The sequence below is a fragment of the Neomonachus schauinslandi genome, chromosome 12, assembly GCF_002201575.2.
Source record: "Neomonachus schauinslandi chromosome 12, ASM220157v2, whole genome shotgun sequence".
Classification (NCBI taxonomy): domain Eukaryota; kingdom Metazoa; phylum Chordata; class Mammalia; order Carnivora; family Phocidae; genus Neomonachus; species Neomonachus schauinslandi.
Window position 1 is genome coordinate 91,154,297 of NC_058414.1, and position 19,669 is coordinate 91,173,965.

Genomic DNA, 19,669 nt, shown 5'->3' on the forward strand with positions numbered 1-19,669 from the left:
ATTCATAGTCTCTGTGGTTCTGCAACAGAAATGCTGAGGGTTCTTTTTTACCATGTGATTTTTAATGATTTATCTCTCCAACTTTTTATTTTTTATTTTTTTATTTTTATTTATTTTTTTTAAAAGTAGGCTCCATGCCCAGTGTGGAGCCCAATGCAGGGCTGGAACTCAAGACCCTGAGATCAAGACCTGAGCCAAAACCAAGAGGTAGATACTTAACTGAATGAGCCACCCGGGTGCCCCTCTCTCCAATTTTTATATGAAAAATTTTCATATTTACAAAAAGTTGTAATATTAGTACAATGAAATCCAATATATTATTCATCTAGATGCACTAACTGTTGAGATCTGAGGGTTTTTCTTTTCATGAGACTTTTTCCTTAAGGAAAACCCACTGTAGCAAGAAATGACAAAACTTGCAGTCTTTCACATTCCCTCAGGACTCATGGCCTTGGTGAATGACGGGTAAGTGACAGACAGGTGGTTTCCAAGGACTGGCAGTCAGTAGCATGATGCTAAATTGGAGTAATAGACTCTGGAACATCATTCTGAACTAAGGTCTGGATTACTTTAAAAAACAAAAGAAAAACAAAAAACACAGATCTAGGGGCACCTGGGTGGTTCAGTCGGTTAAGCATCTGATTCTTGATTTCAGCTCAGGTCATGATCTCAGGGTCTTGAGATTGAGCCCCAAGTCAGGCTGCATGCTCAGCGGGGAGTCTGCTTGAGATTCTCTCTCCCTCTCTCCCTCTGCCCCTCCCCCCACCCCCCAAAATAAATAAATAAATCTTTTTTAAAAACCCATAGATCTAGGGGCGCCTGGATGGCTCAGATGGTTAAGCGTCTGCCTTCGGCTCAGGTCATGATCCCAGGGTCCTGGGATCGAGCCCCACATCAGGCTCCTGGCTCAGCGGGGAGACTGCTTCTCCCTCTCTCTCTGCCTCTCTCCCTGCTCATGTTCTCTCTCTCTCTCTCTGTATCTCTGTGTCTCAAGTGAATAAATAAAAAATCTTAAAAAAAAAAAAACCATAGATCTAGCAAGATGCAATTTACATGTCACAAAATTCACCTGTTTTAAGTGTACGATTCATTGTTTTTTAGTAAATTTACACAGTCATACAACCATCATCATAGTCCAGATTGTTTTTTTACAGTCTCTCAAAAACTGCTGTTCTATTGCAACTGCAATAAAGTTGCCAGTTCCAACTTTGCCTCTTACCCGTGCAACCAGCTTTTGTGTGTCTATCTTATCATAGGTTTCATAACACCTTAGATTCAGCTACCAGCTTTTCTGTGTCTATCTTACCATAGGTTTCATAACACCTTAGATTCAGCTATTGTTGGGAATAATAGCTTCTTCTCAAGTACACTCAATATGCCATATTCTGCCCTTCATAACTACAGCTACAGTTCAAACAACCTCTACAGGGATTTGGAGGCTTAAAGAAGTATCCCAAACGACTGGAAATCAGAGATCATTTCAATAGACTTAGCAATATCTACAGGGTTCTTTTTACCATTATTGGCAATACTGCCCTTAGACCCTGGTGAGAGAAGCCCTGCTCTGAGCTCTACATTCTGACTGGAGCTACATCACAGGTAAAGAGGTCATGGAGCCAAGGTGTTCTTGCAGCTGAGGACTGGGGCTGGCTCTCTCCACACTGCCATCTCCAGCAACAGAATTCTGGGAAGTCTGAGAATTCTAAATTGCAACCTGACCTCCTTCATGATGGCGTATTTGTCAAGATAGGAGGATAAAAACATTTTACCTAACAGTTTGCTAGACTGACTTAAAAATTTTCAATATTTCAAAATATGGTATGTGGAAATCTGTATGACTTCATTTACATGAAATGTTCAGAATAGGCAAAACCATTGAGACAGAAAATAGATCAGCAGTTGCCGGAGGCTAAAGGGAGGAGGGGAATGATGAATGACTGCTGATGGATGTGGGGTTTCTTTTTGGGATGATGAATGTGTTCCAGAATTCCATAGTGGTGATGGATACACAACTCTGTGAATACAGATTCCTCAACTATCTGAAAGTAGAGTGTTCCTATGAAACTTTTCCTAAGCTAAAATGTCCTAAAGCAAAGAAGCAATTACTATTGGGGTGCCTGGGTGGTTCAGTCTGTTGAGTGACCGACTCTTGATTTTGGCTCAGGTTGTGATCTCAGGGTCATGGGATCAAGCCCTGCATCAAGCTCCGAGCTCAGCATGGAATCTGCTTGAGTTTCCCTCCCTCTGCCTACCGCCCCCCCCACTTGTCCTCTCTCTCTCTCACTCCCCCCTCTAAAATAAATACATAAATCTTTTTTTTTTTTAGATTTTATTTATTTATTTTGAGAGAGAGAGAATGAGAGAGAACACATGAGAGGGGACAGGGTCAGAGGGCAAAGCAGACTCCCTGCCGAGCAGGGAGCCCGATGCGGGACTCGATCCAGGGACTCCAGGATCATGACCTGAGCCGAAGGCAGTCGCTTAACCAACTGAGCCACCCAGGTGCCCTAAATACATAAATCTTTAAAAAAAAAAAAAAAGAAATTACTATTAATTTGTATGGGAAAATTGAGTTCTCCCAGATCCGAATATCACCTCTCTTGGGCTTTTCTGATACCTTAGGACACATCTTGCTAACAGATGCACAAAATAAATCTAGATAAAGCACAGAGGCTCACAGACACAATTCAAAAGCTCAGGTGGCTTGTTGCTGGGATGCTGAGTGTGGTTCCCAGTAAAGGAGCTCGGCAGCACCACTCTCGCTGCTCAGGTGCGAGCTGCCTCTCTTGATGCAAAACAAATGCTGCCTGCTATTTTCCCTTTTCTTTGTAAAAGTGAAAACACTCTTCAGATTCCTTTCAGTGAGCAAAAGCAGCTGCTAATGCAGGTTTTCCATAAAAGAGAAGTGGCCAAACTTGAACTTTCAAAAAACAGGGGATACTTGTACTAAAAGTCGGTGAATTATATGCTTTAAAAGGATGAGTTAAAAAAAAAAAAAGGATGAGTTTAGTATTTGAGTGATATTGGAATAAAGCAATTACAAAAATATGTAGACTTCTGTAAAGAAGAGCTAAAAAATAATTTTGCTTTAAATTCAACCAAAAGTAGAGATATTTCTAATATTTGGAGCCAAAAGAAATATAAGTATAGTGCTGGTGAATTTGTGTTTCTTAAGCCTATGCATGTTCCTATCTCTGAATATAAGGACATTTGCACCTATACAAAAGTGTATGTATCAGTGAATTAAGGTATGTAGTCATTTACTAATTCTCCAAGTGATGGTGGTGGGAGGCAAGGGCTGGAGCATGAGGAGGATGCAAAAAAAAAAAAAAAATCTAGGAAACCATATGTAGCCTTTATGAGCTTATGGTATACATGAGTCTATATAGGGCTAGTTGTATAGAGTGATATGTAATGTAATTCAACTATGCCACAACTACCTATACACTTGGGAGAATACTCCAGATGTTAGTTCCTTAGTCTGCTAATTTTCAGGGTGAAACTCGGGATGCAAGCGCTGACAGACCCCACAGTTTAGACATATTGCCCCTAGCTGCCTCTGACCAGAGTCACGTAATCCTTAGTTACTGTTAAAGAAACCTGTAAAAATGCCTCAGGAAATAATATCAAGTTGCCTCCCAAAAAGTCTGTGGGATGCTGTTCTGCCTGAGATGACAAACATAATGTGCCATGTATGCAAGAAAAAGAAAAGTAATTTGCAGCTTAGCGATAGTTACAGGATGTAGCACTTTTGCCTTTGTACTCTAGAGATGACATCACCAATGCAATCTGCTCAGAATGTTTTGCAGTTCCAAGCCCCTAAAGCAGAACGACCAGGCCCCTGAAGCAGAACGACCACCTCGCTACAACCACACCGAAACCAGATTGGGAGACGCCGGAAGGGATAAGATGATCAACAAAGGAAATATTATAGCTGACCCTAATCCGTAATCAATCAGCATGACCCAAGGCCCTGAGACCCTTACCCTGACTTCTCACCCTTTAAAAACCCCTGCTTGTAAGCGCTGTTAATTGTGCAAGACTGTTGAATCTCAGATCTGTACCTCTGAAACAAATAATGCAATATATGTTAAGAGAAAAAAAAAGAAGGTAGCAGGAGGGGAAGAATGAAGTGGGGGAAATCGGAGGGGTAGACGAACCATGAGAGACGATGGACTCTGAAAAACAAACTGAGGGTTCTAGAGGGGAGGGGGGTGGGAGGATGGGTTAGCCTGGTGATGGGTATTGAGGAGGGCACATTCTGCACGGAGCACTGGGTGTTATGCACAAACAATGAATCATGGAACACTTCATCTAAAACTAATGATGTAATGTATGGGGATTAACATAAGAATAAAAAAAAATTTAAAAAAAATTTTGCTAAGGAAGTAAAAAAAAAACCCTGCTTGTAAGCCACTGCGGAGTTTGGGACTATTGAGCATTAATTCCCTCCTTCTCCTGGGTGGCGCCACATCAATAAATAGCCTTTCTTCACCGCAAAAGCTCCCTCTCAGTTGTTACTGGCTTGCTGCCCATCGGGTGGACGAACCCTCGTTGGGATCGGTTACAAAGGTTGGACTGCATGTTAACTTTAAGATTCCTTCCAGCTCTAACGTTCCACAACGCGGTGATTTCGTCCTCCTCCTGCAGCCGTATTAACTCGGTTCAGGAGTGAAGTAGATAATTAAGTCGTCCAATCAACATATATTTATTAGAGTTCCTTATTATGTTTATCTATGTAGATAAGAAATTGTATTTTGGTGAACTCCCACCTATAAACGCCAACTACTTGGTTCAGCAACTCTGTCTAAGCTTCCGTGAGACCGGAGGCCCAAGATCACGTGCCAGTCATCGCCAGTGGTTGCTATGGAGCCCAACACGGTCCAAATCGGAAGTGGTCCTTCAAAAGGACTTCCCCGGGAAACTCGTGTGTGTGTGTGTGTGTGTGTGTGTGTGTGTGTGTGTGTATACACATTTTTTAAAAAGATTTTATTTATTAACTTAACAGAGATATAGCGAGATAGGGAACATAAGCAGGGGGAGTGGGAGAGGGAGAAGCAGACTCGCCACTGAGCTGAGAGCCCGATGCGGGGCTCGATCCCAGGACCCTGGGACCATGACCTGAGCCGAAGGCAGATACTTAACGACTGAGCCACCCAGGGCCCCGGGAAACTCGTATTTGAAAAAGAATGCTGTTGGAATTCGTTTTTTCTTAAAGTAAACCCATAAGCAGAGATACAAACTTTCACTCCCAGGACCGAGAACGATGCCTCTCCTCCTAAGGGACTTCACTCCTTCAGCGGCGGAAGGGACCGGAACCAAAGAGCGGTGGCACCGGTTCTCCTGAGAGCGCTTCTCCGTGACGAACCAGACTCCACCCCCGCAGGGTTGCCGTGGAGACGGAGGGAGCTGTGTGGATGTGGAGAGGCGCTGAGGCCCGGCCTTTGCTGTCGGTCCCGGGAAGGGGCTCACCGAACCAACGCCAAGATGGTTAGTGGCTCGGAACTGTGAGGGAGAATTTTGAGTAGGACCTAGGACTGGAGATCAGAGGTTCCCAGCACACTTCTGGTTGAAGTCTAGGAGTGTCAGCGGAGGATGATCTCCCTGCCTTACCCCTGTTCTCACCGGAGACAGGGATGCAACTGTAAACACCTCGAAGCTTTCTTCCCCCTGCTTCTCCATTTCTCCGCACCTAAGCTGCGCGTGGGGCGGAAAGCAGACCAAGGAAAGGCTGAGATGACAGAAGCGGCGCGAAAGCATCTCTTAGCCCACTCGAATGAACTGATACAGAAGATTAGGTGTAGTAGCCGTTGGGTTCAGCTCAAGTGCAGAGTGATGGCCCTTTGAGTAAAATACGTGTTACAGAGAGTTTGAACGGGCTTCCCTGGGGTTCGTTGGTAAGGATTTGACATGCAAATCCTAGAGCTGTCACTCCGAGTTTAAAACTGACTGTCGGAATTGGATCATAAAGCTATCTTTGTCTTTGTTGCTTCTTTCACAGATGCTTTCAAGGGCCAAACCTGCTGTAGGCGGGGACCTACCTCACACTGACAAAAGAAAGAAGAAAGGTAGGAAGATTCCGAAACTAGAGGAGCTACTTTCACAAAGAGATTTCACTGGAGCTATTACCTTATTGGAGGTAATGTGCAAAGAAGGTTGCTTCTTAGGAGGTGGATACCAGAATATGGATGCATGCTAGGGTGAATGTTGGTTCTATGCTCTTGGAACAGGTGGGTGCTTTTGGGGGGCTTCCTGTAAATCTAGTCAGGCGCAGATTGCAGATTCCGTGTCAACGATAGACCTGATTAAAGATGAACTAAGAAGAGAGACTTACTTCTTGAGGGATACTTTTAATTATCTCTAGTCCCACTGATGGGGAATTCAGCTATATAATGGAGGGACATTTAGTATTGTATCAGTTCACACAGTGTTTATCCTGACTGCTGACCTATATATGCTTTATTCCTATTATATGTTATAAAATTTGGATCATTTAAATAATACCATCATGCTTCATGCTTATTGTCTAGAATACTGTATCTTCAGAAAATACTTAGAATCTCTATGGCAGTAGTTCTCAACTGTTAATGTGCATCAGTATCACCTGGGGTACTTATTCAAATATATACTCCTGGACTCCTACCTTAGGGATTCTGATTCTTTCCAAATCAGTCTGTGGTGGTGCTCAGGAACCTGCATTTTTGACAAGTGGCCCAAGTGCTTCTGATGCAGGTTGTCCAAGGATACTACACTTTGAGAAACTGCCTTGTGGGAATCACATGTTATAGGAGGATGAAGGGGTGCACCAAAGAATGAAGAGAAGAGTTTTGACAGCACAGCCTAGTTATGTTGTGCCAGTCATTTCTCCATAGCACTACTTCAGTTATATTACTTGTAATCTATCAACAATAATTGTTTTAATTAGCTTTATATATTTCTCAGTCTTCCATGTATAGTCTTCTGTTTCTCACTAGCTCTGATATCGAGTACCTTGTTTGACTTTTTTGGTGTCAGCTTTCTTATCTTTAAAGTGGGGAAGTTGGGGGTGCCTGGGTGGCTCAGTCAGTTAAGCATCTGCCTTCGGCTCAGGTCATGATCTCAGGGTCCTAGGATCAAGCCCCATATCAGACTCCCTGCTCGCAGGGGAGTCTTCTTCTCCCTCTCCCTCTGCCCCCTCCTTCCCCCCCCCAACTCATGCTCTCTCTCTCTCTTTCTCAAATAAATAGATAAATAAAATCTTTAAAAAAATAAAGTAGGGGCACCTGGGTGGCTCAGATGGTTGAGCGTCTGCCTTCGGCTCAGGTCATGATCCCGGGGTCCTGGGATCGAGTCCCGCATCGGGCTCTCTGCTCCTTGGGAGCCTGCTTCTCCCTCTGCCTCTCTCTCTCTCGGTCTCTCATGAATAAATAAATAAAATCTTTAAAAAAAAAAAAGAAAGTGAGGTATTTAAGTCTCCAAACTATTAAAAAAAAAAATAAAGTAGGGAATTTGACTTGGAAAGACCTTCTAGCTCTGTAAATCAACGGACTCAGTGGTAGGTATATGTCTAATTTTTTTAAAAAGATTTTATTTATTTATTTGACAGAGACAGCGAGAGAGGGAATACAAGCAGGGGTTAGTGGGAGAGGGAGAAGCAGGCTTCTGGAGGAGCAGGGAACCTGATGCAGAGCTCGATCCCAAGACCCTGGGATCATGACCTGAGCCTAAGGCAGACCCCTAACAACTGAGCCACCCAGGTGCCCCATATGTCTAATTTTTATCAGTCCCTATTTCTCTTCTCTCTTTTCTTTAAGACGATGACCACATTTTCCTTACTGTGTAATCCCACACTGTTTTTAAGTTGTCAGGGAGGCTCTATTCTGTGCTTACATTCTTAGGTGGGCAGTCACAGTGCCATGATGTATGGGGGTGGGAACTGCTGTGTTTGGGGGAAGGGGGTCTCATGAGCTTTCCTGTGGTTCCAGGTAATTCCTGAAGCAAATTCAGGGAGCCTTCAAATAAGAATTTCTTCAGACTTAAGACACTGTACTCAAATCCACAGCATTTTGTGAAAGGAAGATTTCTAATGTTACGGAGTTAACTACAGGAGTAAGTTCTTATTCTAGACCAAAAAGTATTAATGGATGTCTTCATTTTGTAATAGTCAAGGCACCTAGGGTTCTATACCAATGATCTATAAATATGTGTTGGCTCCCTGTTTAATTTTTTACCAATTTTTTGGATTATCAGCCTGTAGAATGGAAAACTCTCACCTTACCATGGGAGTTCAAACTCCTCCTTCAAGGCCTCACTCCTTTCCTCCAGAACAGGACTTCAGTTCACTGGGGAATTCATAAATATTTTTTCACAGTGGACATAAATGAGGCCAGTCTTCTAAATATCCTTAATTCTGATAGGACCTGGTAAGCCTATTCAAGAGCAATAGAATGATTTAATGGCTTATTCTCAGTGAAAGCTCATACCTATGAATAAACATATGTGTGCAGCACTAGGACAGGTTTGAAGTGTGAGTTGGAAGGCAGTAGAGCATGGAGGGTGAGAACACAGGTGGTGGAGTCAGTGGGCTGTGGTGGTCCCTGCTAGTACCTTCCCTGGCTGTGGTGGTCTTGAGTTCATTGCTTAATCTCTCTAACCTTCAGTTATTTGGCATTAGATACTTTGCATAAACCTCGTGTTCCTTAATAACCCCCCAAATTGTAATGGGGATAACTCTTAAATACTTTCTGGAATAAGGTGTCAGTAAATACAGGAAAACAAATGTGAAATATTTGAAAATATATGTTTCTTTCAACTGGAAATATTAAGTGAACTAGATTTTTCATCTTGTGAATGTCTAAGAAATAACCTCTCTGTGCTACAGTTTTCTTGAATAATGTATAAAGCAAACATTAAAATTCTTTTAATTCCTAACATTGAAAGGAATTGAGAAGATCATACAGTTATACACATTGTTTCAATATAGCCTGCTTCAGTTGCTCTGCAGCAATAATTGTTCCAGCATTTGATGATGCTTCTTGGAATAAATAAAATGTATATTCTGTTGTTGTTGCAACATTCAAAAAAACATACGTTTCTGTGACAGAAGGAAATTGTGCTGGAGTGCCTGGATGGCTCAGTCGGTTAAGCATCAGACTCTTGATCTCGGCCCACATCTTTATTACAGGGTCGTGAGTTCAAGCCCCACGTTGGGCTCCATGCTGCATGTGGAGTCTACTTAAAAAAAAAAAAAAAAGTAATTGTGCTGAGTTCCCTAGCTATAGTCTTAATTAAACAGTATTGTCTTACTTTTATTACTTGCGATTTCCTTGCTGATTTGTTTATCAGTAGTTTAACATAGCAGGGTTTTTTCTTTGTTTTTAATTTTTTTTAAGATTTTATGTTTAAGTAATCTCTACACCCAGTGTGGGATGCAAACTAAAAACCCCGAGATCAAGAGTCACACACTCCACTGACTGAGCCAGCCAGGCACCCCAACATAGCAGTTTTTTAAATTGACGGTTTATTCAAAGTCTGTCTTTTTCTTTTTTCTTTTTTCTTTTCTTGTCTTTTCTTTTCCTTTCATTTCTCTTCTTGTCTTTTTTTATGAAATTTTAACCTGAAGTTCAAACGTCATGTTGGGGAACAAGAAGCTGATACTAATCTGTGGATTGGATACTGTGCTTTTCACCTGGGTGACTACAAGAGAGCTTTGGAGGTTAGTAAAAAAAAAAAAAAAAAATTACAACACAAGGATTTTGAAAAAGTTATTAAACTTTGTATTATAATTATACATGCTCCTGGTAAAATTCAAACAATACAGGAGGGAACAAAGTAAAAAGAAAAAAACATCACCTATTTGCCTTCCGCAATCCTATTTCTTTGTTAACAGAGGCAACCACTGGCTCTTGTTTGATGTATTGCTTCAGAAATCTTCTATATAAGCTCAAGTATATATATATATATATATATATGAATGTCTTGTTTACTCTTTGCTTTTAGAAATATACTAATGAGATTGTTCAAAATATTAATATTAGTATTTCTTAAGGAAATCTTCAGAAGAAAAATAAACCCTTTTGATAAAATTTCCATAATGCTTTTCTCAAAAGAAGTTCATTTTTATTTTGTTTGGTTAATTTTAGACATAAGAAAGGTTAGCTTTATATTTGTGCAAGTTGAGTTTTGAAAGTTGTTTTTCTTGGTCATTGTAAACAGCATCTATGTAATGAGCAATCTATAGGAATATGAATCTAGATAAAATTATAGTTGACTTTTGTCAAGCAGTTTTTAAAGCATAAATGAAATTGTTTAAACATTTCCCACATATTCTTACCACCCAAATGTAACCTAAGGATATTTATAGGACATGCATAATCAAAATGAAATGTCCAAGATCAAGTAATGAGGAGGTATGACGAAAAACAAAAACAACAAAATCAGTGAGGGCAAAGGGAAGATATGAAAAGGACAGAATAGAAGCTGGTAGTATTTGTGAAAGATATAGGGGAGAGAGAGTAGCCCAAAAGTAGTAAGAAAAATAATCAAAGGTATCTGGTATATACTGGTAAATAGTAAGAGTATATGGAAAACATAGTTATAAAGTAAATCTCAGAAAGTGTTCTTGTCAGGGAAAAAATGCCTTTTTAAAATGTAAAGCCAAATAAATAAAGCCAGAAAACAATTAGAATGAAATGATATTTGTAGTATATTAAGGTTATCAGATTTTAAGTTAACTGAACCTATGCATTTCTTATAAGGTATCTTTTGTTTTCCTTTTTTTTTTTAATTAAAAAAATTTTTTTTAAAGATTTTATTTATAGGGTGCCTGGGTGGCTCAGTCACTTAAGCGTCTGCCTTCAGCTCGGGTTATGATCCCAGGGTCCTGGGTTCGAGCCCTGCATTGGGCTTCCTGCTCCATTGGGAGCCTGCTTCTCCCTCTTCCTCTGCCTGCGTGCTCTCTCTCTCTCTGTCAAATAAATAAATAAAATCTTTAAAAAAAGTAAAGATTTTATTTATCTGAGAGAGGGAGAGATAGCGAGAGGGAGTACGAACGGGGAGGAGAGGGAGAAGCAGGCTCCCTGTGAACAGGAAGCCTGACTGGGGGCTCAATCCCAAGACCCTGGGATAATGACCCCAGCCGAGGGCAGACCCTAATGGACTGAGCCACCCAGGCGTCCCTCCTTTTTTTTTTTTTTAAGATTTTATTATTTATTTATTTATTTTTGAGGTGGGGGTGGAGAGGGAGAGGGAAAGAGAATCCAAAGCAGGCTCCACACTGAGCTCAGAGCCAGATGCGGGGCTCAGTCCCATGACCGGGAGATCATGACCTGAGCCAAAACCAAGAGTTGGAAGCTTAACTGACTGAGCCACCCAGGTACCCCTTTTGTTTGTCTTTTTAAGTTAGCAAAAATAAAAAATATTTTAGTTATTTTTCATTTTGGCTGTTTGTTAGCCCATATCAGTGTTAAAAAGGAGAGAAAAAAACAAGTTTAAAGTGGAAAACACTGCCTGGGTGGTGTAGTCAGTTAAGCGTCAGACTCAGTTTCAGGTCATGATCTTGGGTGTGAGATCGAGCCTAGCATCCAGCTCCACACTCAGCATGCAGTCTGCTTGATTCTCTTCTCCTTTTGCCCCTCCCCCCCCGGTGTGCATCTCTCTATCTCTCTTAAATAAATAAATAAATCTTAAAAAAAAAAAAGATTATGTGGACAACAGCCCCTCCCCCCCGGCCCCCCATGGGTAGGATTGAGTTGTAGCTTCAGTATTTAACCTTGCAGGTGCAGAATAGTTGAGGAGCATATAGGATTCCCTAAATGCGAAGTTGCTCAATCTCAGTAAGAAATCCTATTCCATTATAGAGGAATTGCTCATCGATTGCTTTACTGCTGAAATGAGATCCCTGCTTAATATATATTTCAGGAGGGGCGCCTGGGTGGCTCAGTTGGTTAAGCGACTGCCTTCGGCTCAGGTCATGATCCTGGAGTCCCGGGATCGAGTCCCGCATCAGGCTCCCTGCTCGGCAGGGAGCCTGCTTCTCCCTCTGACCCTCCCCCTCTCATGTGCTCTCTGTCTCTCTCATTCTCTCTGTCTCAAATAAATAAATAAAATCTTTAAAATATATATATATATATATATATATATATATTTCAGGAATATGAAAATGTGACAAAAGAGGAAAATTGCAATCCTGAAGTCTGGGTGAACCTAGCCTGTACCTACTTTTTTCTCGGGATGTATAAACAAGCTGAAGCCGCTGGATTTAAAGGTAAAATGGCCCCTTTTAATATCTAGTATTCATTACTAATGGTATGAGTTATTTTGGAGATTTTAAAACATTTAATTCCTTTTTCTATTGAGGAAAAACCAAGTGCAATTAGAAAACTAAAAAATAGGGGCGCCTGCTGGCTTACTCCGTAGAGCATGTAACTCTTGATCTTGGGGTTGTAAGTTTGAGCCCCATGTTGGATGTAGAGATCACTTAAAAACAAAATATTTTTTAAAAAAAGAAAAGAAAACTAGAAAATAGATTTAATCTTCAAAGAACATTGAATCTGAGCAACTTTATGTTTAAATTAATCTCTGTGCTGCTTCCTCTCCCCACCCCACCACCCCAGAAGCTACAGCAGACAAGCAGGACGAGAGAAGCAAAAAGGGCATGTTATCTTTTTTAGGCTCCCTCATAGTAGGATATTCGTGTTGTTGTAGGAGTTGGAGGTAGCTGTCTACGCCCTAGGGATGTGGATTTTATAGCTGTTTTCCCTGCTTCTGAGTGAGAAGCCAGGTAATTTCTGCTTGAAGAATCTAGACTTGTTTTCATTTGCTTTACTTGTCCTGACAGCTGTCTAAGAAGAATTGGACATCAACTTGCAAATAAGAATAGGGCAAAGAGAAACAGGGGAGGAAAGATTAAGAATAATGAGAGTATGAATCAAATTAAATTCAAAGAAATGTAGAGAAACTGGGCAAGTGAATGTTTGTTAGGAAATTTGTTAGGGAAGAATATATTCCAGGATAGAATTCTTAGAGAATTAACTGATGTATACATATTTAGGAACTATTCCAGCTCAAATTCATGGATCATGTGGAACTCGAAGCCTTTCTTCATTTGAACCCAAACTGTTTCCTGTGTATTCATGTAGTTTTTCTTAATCTAGTTATATGGGCCTTTAAGTTACATATTTATCTCATGTTTCTAGACTTTATCTGTGCCTAGAATAGTGTTAGACACATAGAAAGTGATCAAGGTAGCTATCTATCTTTCCATATAATTTTTTTCTTTTTAATGCTTTGAAGTATGAGTTTTTTCTGTAAAGAGATGTAGGGTTAGGTATCTAGAATTAGGAAAATTCTTCCAACAGTGCAAAGTGGATTTGGAACTTGAAAGGTGTTAACCTTTTCGCTTGGTTGACTGTTTCAGTATGGCAGATTATCATGCTAAAAGATCTGTGGAGTAGAGATTGGGCTAGTATTTAAGAAAATAAGGCCATATAATTGAAGAAAAGGAGATTTCAGAAGGAATTGACAAAGAATACTTGGAAGAACAGCTGAATGACATGGATTTCTACATGAATTGGGATAAACATAACTTTATTTCCAGTGTTTGGTCAGTGTGTGAACAGCACAGCAATGGGCTGCTACTGGAACTGTATGTGTGGCGTCCTGAGCTGTGGGTCACCATGATAGAAGCAAGTAGAACAAGTGCTGGGGAAGAAGAGAACAGTTTTTTTCTGGTTCCTCATGCCGTTGCTGCTACTGCAGGTAGAGATCAGACTAAAATAGTATATACTATAGTAGAGACATATCAGGGTCACACACATAAGGTTTTGGGAAGATTATCTGAGTCTCATGTCATTCTTGCATGGGACTAAGTGCCATAGACAATTAATAAGCGGTTTGAACGTTTTTTTCCAGCTCCAAAAAGCCGACTTCAAAACCGCCTCCTCTTCCACTTGGCTCATAAGGTATTTATGTTCTCATTTCACATTTTTTGTTTTTAAAATATTTTTTCTTCTTTCTTGTTAAAAACAATGGTGAAAGATAATGAACTAGAAATGCTTGTTAATGATATTTCCAGAACAAGTAGAATATAGGTATTAATTTTATAGGATTTTCTTTCCCTTATATTCTTTACACTACTAATTAAGAGATGTTAGATTTTAGTTCTTCTTAAGTAGTAGTCATTTAAGATTAGTTTGTTTCAACTATCCTATTGTCTCTTGGAAGCAGACTCTGAGACACCTTAACTCCTAGAAATACACACTTTTCAGAATTGCCTTATAGCAATAAGTTTTTTTTGTTTTTTTTTTTAGGAGAGAGAGCGAGCATGCAAGAGCAGGGGAGGGGGACGGGCAGAGGGAGAGCGAGAAAGAGAATCTCAAACAGGCTCCATACCCGGTTTGGAGCCTGATGCAGGGCTCGATCTCACGACCCTGAGATCATGACCTGAGCTGAAATCAAGAGTTGGATGTTTGACTGAGCCACTAAGGCACTCCCCTTTTAAAAGTTTTTTTTTTATTCATTTAAGTGAATAAAAACATAGGACTCGAACTCACGACCCTGAGATCAAGAGTCACAGGCTCTTCCAACTGAGCCAGATGGGCACCCCAAATTTTCTTTTCTTTTCCTTTTTTTTTTAAGATTTTAATTATTTATTCATGAGAGGCAGAGAGAGGGAGAGAGAGAGAAGCAGGCTTCCAAGGAGCAGGGAGCCCGATGTGGGACTCAATCCCAGGACCCTGGGATCATGACCTGAGCCGAAGGCAGACGCTTAACCATCTGAGCCACCCAGGCGCCCTCTTTGTTTTTTTTTTAAGTAAGCTCTACACCCAAAGTGGGGCTTGAACTCATGACCCCAAGATCAAGAATCACATTCTCTACCTGCTGAACCAGCCAGGCACCCCTGATTTATAGCAGTAATTTTGATCATCATCATAAAATGGTTTTTTAAAAATAATTTTCCATGTTATAGAAGTTACACATTAATTCTATTAAATAAAATGTAAGTAAGCAAAAATTGAAAGAGGAAATAACATCTACACCCACTAAAAAGGAGAATTACAGACCAATATCCCTGATGAACATGGATGCAAAAATTCTCAATAAAATACTATCAAATCGGGGCGCCTGGATGGCTCAGTCGTTAAGCGTCTGCCTTCGGCTCAGGTCATGATCCCAGAGTCCTGGGATCGAGCCCCACATTGGGCTCCCTGCTCAGCGGGAAGCCTGCTTCTCCCTCTCCCACTCCCCCTGCTTGTGTTCCCTCTCTCGCTGTCTCTCTCTCTGTCAAATAAATAAATAAAATCTTAAAAAAAAAAATACTAGCAAATCGAATTCAACAGTACATTAAAAGAATTATTCATCACAATCAAGTGGGATTTATCCCTGGGCTGCAGGGGTGGTTCAATATTTGTAAATTAATCAATGTGATATACCATATTAATAAAAGAAAGGACAAAAACCAAATGATCCTGTCAAAAGATGCAGAAAAAGCATTTGACAAAATACAGCATCCCTCAACAAAGTAGAGATAGATGGAACATACCTCAACATCATAAAGGCCATATACAAAAGACCCACAGCTAATACTGTCCTCAATGGGGGAAAAACTGAGAGCCTTTCCCCTATGGTCAGGAACAAGCAAGGATGTCCACTCTCACCATTACTAATTAACATGGTACTGGAAGTCTTAGTCTCAGCAATCAGACAACAAAAAGAAATAAAAGGCATCCAAATTGGCAAGGAAGAAGTCAAACTTTCACTATTTGCAGATGACATGATACTCTACATAAAAAACCTGAAAGACTCCACCAAACAATTGCTGGAACTGATACATGAATTCAGCAAAATCATAGGATATAAAAATCAATGTGCAGAAATCTGTTGCATTTCTATACACCAATAACAAAGCAGCAGAAAAAGAAATCAAGGAATTGATCCCATTTGCAATTGTACCAAAAACAATAAGATACGTAGGAATAAAGCTGACTAAAGAAATAAAAGATCTGGGGCGCCTGGGTGGCTCAGATAGTTAAGCGACTGCCTTCCGCTCAGGTCATGATCCTGGAGTCCCTGGATTGAGTCCCGCCTCGAGCTCCCTGCTCAGCAGGGAGTCTGCTTCTCCCTCTGACCCTCCCCCCTCTCATGTGCTCTCTCTCATTCTCTCTCTCAAATAAATAAATAAAATCTTTAAAAAAAAAAAAGAAATAAAAGCTATACTCTGAAAACTATAGAGCACTTATGAAAGAAATTGAAGAGGACACAAAGAAATGGAAAAGCATTCCGTGCTCATGGATTGGAAGAACAAGCATTGTTACAGTGTCTATACTACCCAAAGCAATCTACACATTTGATGCAATCCCCATCAAAATACCACCAACATTTTTCACAGAGCTAAAACAATCTTAAAACTTGTATGGAACCACAAAAGACCCTGAATAGCCAAAGCAATTCTGAAAAATCAAGAGGCATCATGATTCCAGATTTCAAGATATATTACAAAGCTGTAGTGATCAAGACAGTATGGTACTGGCACAAAAACAGACACATAGATCAATGGAACAGAATAGAGAACCCAGAAGTGGATGCACAACTATATGGTCAACTAACCTTCGACAAAGCAGGAAAGAATGTCCAATGGAAAGTCATTCTCTTCAAATGGTGTTGGAAAAACTGGACAGCATCCTGCAGAAGAATGAAACTAGACCACTTTCCTACACCATACACAAAAATAAATTCAAAATGGATGAAAGACCTTAATGTGAGACAGGAAACCATCAAGATCCTAGAGGAGAACATAGGCAGCAACCTTTTTAAAACCTCAGCCATAGCAACTTCTTACTAGACTCCTCTCCTGAGGCAAGGAAAACAAAAGCCAAAGTGAACTATTGGGACTTCATCAAGATAAAAAACTTATGCACAGCAAAGGAAACAATCAACAAAACTAAAAGGCAGCCTAAAGAATGGGAGAAAATATTTGCAAACGACGTATCTGATAAAGGGTTAGTATCCAAAATCTACAAAGAACTTATCAAACTCCACACCCAAAAAACAAATAACCCAATTAAGAAATGGGCAGAAGACATGAATAGACACTTTTCCAAAAAAGATATCCAAATGGCTAACAGACACATGAAAAGATGCTCCACATCACTCATCATCAGGGAAATACAAATCAAAACCTCTCATACCATCTCATACGTCAGGATAGCTAAAATTAACAACACAAGAAACAACAGGTGTTGGTGAGGGTGCACAGAAAGGGGAACCCTCTTGCACTGTTGGTGGAAATGCAAACTGGTGCAACCACTCTGGAGAACGGCATGTAGGTTCCTCGAAATGTTACAAATAGAACTGCCTTGGGGTGCCTGGATGGCTCAGATGGTTAAGTGTCAGACTTTGGCTCAGGTTATGATCTCAGGGTCCTGGGATAGAGCCCCGAGTCAGGCTCCTCGCTCAGTGGGGAGTCAGCTTCTCCCCCTCTCACTGCCCCTCCCCCCGCTCATGCTCGCTCTCTCGCTCTCTCTCTCAAATAAAATCTGAAAAAAAAATAAAAATAGAACTACCCTATGATCCAGCAATTGCACTACTAGATATTTACCCAAAGGATACAAAAATACAGATTCAAAGGGATGCATGCACCCCAATGTTTATAGCAGCATTATCGAGAATAGCCAAGCTATGAAGAGAGCACAAATGTCCATTGACTGATGAATGGATAAAGAAAATGTGGTGTATATATATATATATATATATATATATATATATAATGGGATATAATTCAGCCATAAAAAAGAATGAAATCTTGCCATTTGCAATGACATGAATGGAGCTAGAGTGTATTATGCTAAGTGAAATAAGTCAGTCAGAGAAAGACAAATACCATAGGATCTCACTCATATGTGGAATTCAAGAAAGAAAACAGATGAACATATGGGAAGGGGAAAGAGAAAAAAAAAGGAGAGAGGGAAATAAGCCATAAGAAACTCTTTTTTTTTTTTTTTTTGCCATAAGAAACTCTTAACCATAGTGAACAAACGGAGGGTTGACAGAGGGAGGTGGATGGGGCATGGGCTGGATGGGGGATGGGCATTAAAGGGGGCACTTTTTATGATGAGCACCTGGTATTGTATATAAGTGATGAATCACTGAATTCTACTTCAGAAACCAATATTACACTGTATGTTAACTACCTAAAATTTAAATTAAAAAAATAATAAAGGTAACTGCATTTCAACCTTTTGGTATCTTATATCTCCTTTTAAGATAATTATTTTTAAGGGGCACCCGGGTAGCTCCATTGATTAAGCGTCTGACTTCAGCTCAGGTCATGATCATGGGGTCCTGGGATCGAGCCCCATATCAGGCTCCTGTTCAGCAGGGAGTCAGCTTCTCCTTCTGCCCCTCCCCCTGCTTGTGGTCTCTCTCTCTCTCTCTCTTTCTCCCTCTCTCAAATAAATAAAGATAATTATTTTTATACACATATGTACATTTTGTTCATTTTTTGTTTTGTAGAATGAGACTCATGCTGAATATATATTTTTGTCTTCTGCTTTTTTTTTAACTTATCTTTATACAATGAGTGTATCCCTGAGTCACTAGTCTTTAAGACTGTGACTTTTTAAAATGGTTTTTAGGGGCGCCTGGGTGGCTCAGTTGGTTAAGCGACTGCCTTCGGCTCAGGTCATGATCCTGAAGTCTCAGGATAGAGTCCGGATCGGGCTCCCTGTTTGGCGGGGAGTCTGCTTCTCCCTCTGACCCTACCCCCTCTTGTGCTCTCTCTCTCACTCTCTCTCTCAAATAAATAAATTTAAAAATCTTTAAAAAGGTCTTTATAACATTTCACTATATGCGTGTATCATAATTTATTTAATGTTTCCTAGTTATTTGACTTTTAGATTGTACATTGTATGTATATATGTATTTTTTTTAATACTTACAGCACCCCATGATCATGACAAATGCATTCCTAATCCCCATCACCTATTTAATCCATCCCCCTACTCACCTCCCCTCTGGTACCAACATTAAGAGTCTGTTTCTTGGTTTGCCTGTCTCTCTCTTCTTTTTCCTATGCTCATTTGTTTTGCTTCTTAAATTCCACATATGAGTGAAATCATATGGTATTTGTCTTTCTCTAACTGATTTATTTCACTTGGCATTATACTTTCTAGATCCATCCATGTTGTCCCAAATGGCAAGATTTCATTCTTTTTTATGGCTGAATTATATTCCTGTGAGTGTGTGTGTGTACACACACACACACACACACACACATATATATATATACACACATTTATCTATCTATCTATCTATCATCTATCTATATACATACATGCACGGATTCCCTTTCTCTAAAATAAATACTTTTTAAAAAATAAATATTTTTTTAAAAATAAAGCTTTTGGGGTACCTGGGTGGCTCAGTCGGTTAAGCGGCTGCCTTCGGCTCAGGTCATGATCCCAGGGTCCTGGGATCGAGCCCCTCATCGGGCTCCCTGCTCAGTGGGGAGCCTGCTTCTCCCTCTTCCTCTGCTTGCCTCTCTGCCTACTTGTGCTCTCTCTCCATCTCTCTGTCAAATAAATAAATAAAATCTTTAAAAAAGTAAATAAATAAAGCTTTTAGGGGCACCTGGGTGGCTCAGTTGTTAAGCGTCTGCCTTCAGCTCAGGTCATGATCCCAGGATCCTGGGATC

The 19,669-nt window shown here is 40.3% G+C and overlaps 1 protein-coding gene across 2 annotated transcripts in view; it reads left to right on the plus strand.

Annotated features, from left to right (window-relative positions):
* Nucleotides 1-5,425: 5,425 nt before the first annotated feature.
* TTC26 (tetratricopeptide repeat domain 26) overlaps nt 5,426-19,669 on the plus strand; it is a 54,702-nt gene continuing 40,458 nt past the window's right edge. The window contains exons 1-5 of one of the 2 annotated variants that reach the window (XM_044920000.1): nt 5,426-5,490; nt 6,002-6,139; nt 9,602-9,694; nt 12,130-12,244; nt 13,891-13,940. In XM_044920000.1, coding sequence (XP_044775935.1) covers nt 5,488-5,490; nt 6,002-6,139; nt 9,602-9,694; nt 12,130-12,244; nt 13,891-13,940 — 399 coding nt within the window. In that variant the 5' untranslated portion in view covers nt 5,426-5,487. Of the gene's footprint in view, nt 5,491-6,001; nt 6,140-9,601; nt 9,695-12,129; nt 12,245-13,890; nt 13,941-19,669 lie in introns of those variants that run through there. The other variant, XM_044919999.1, reaches the window with a different exon arrangement.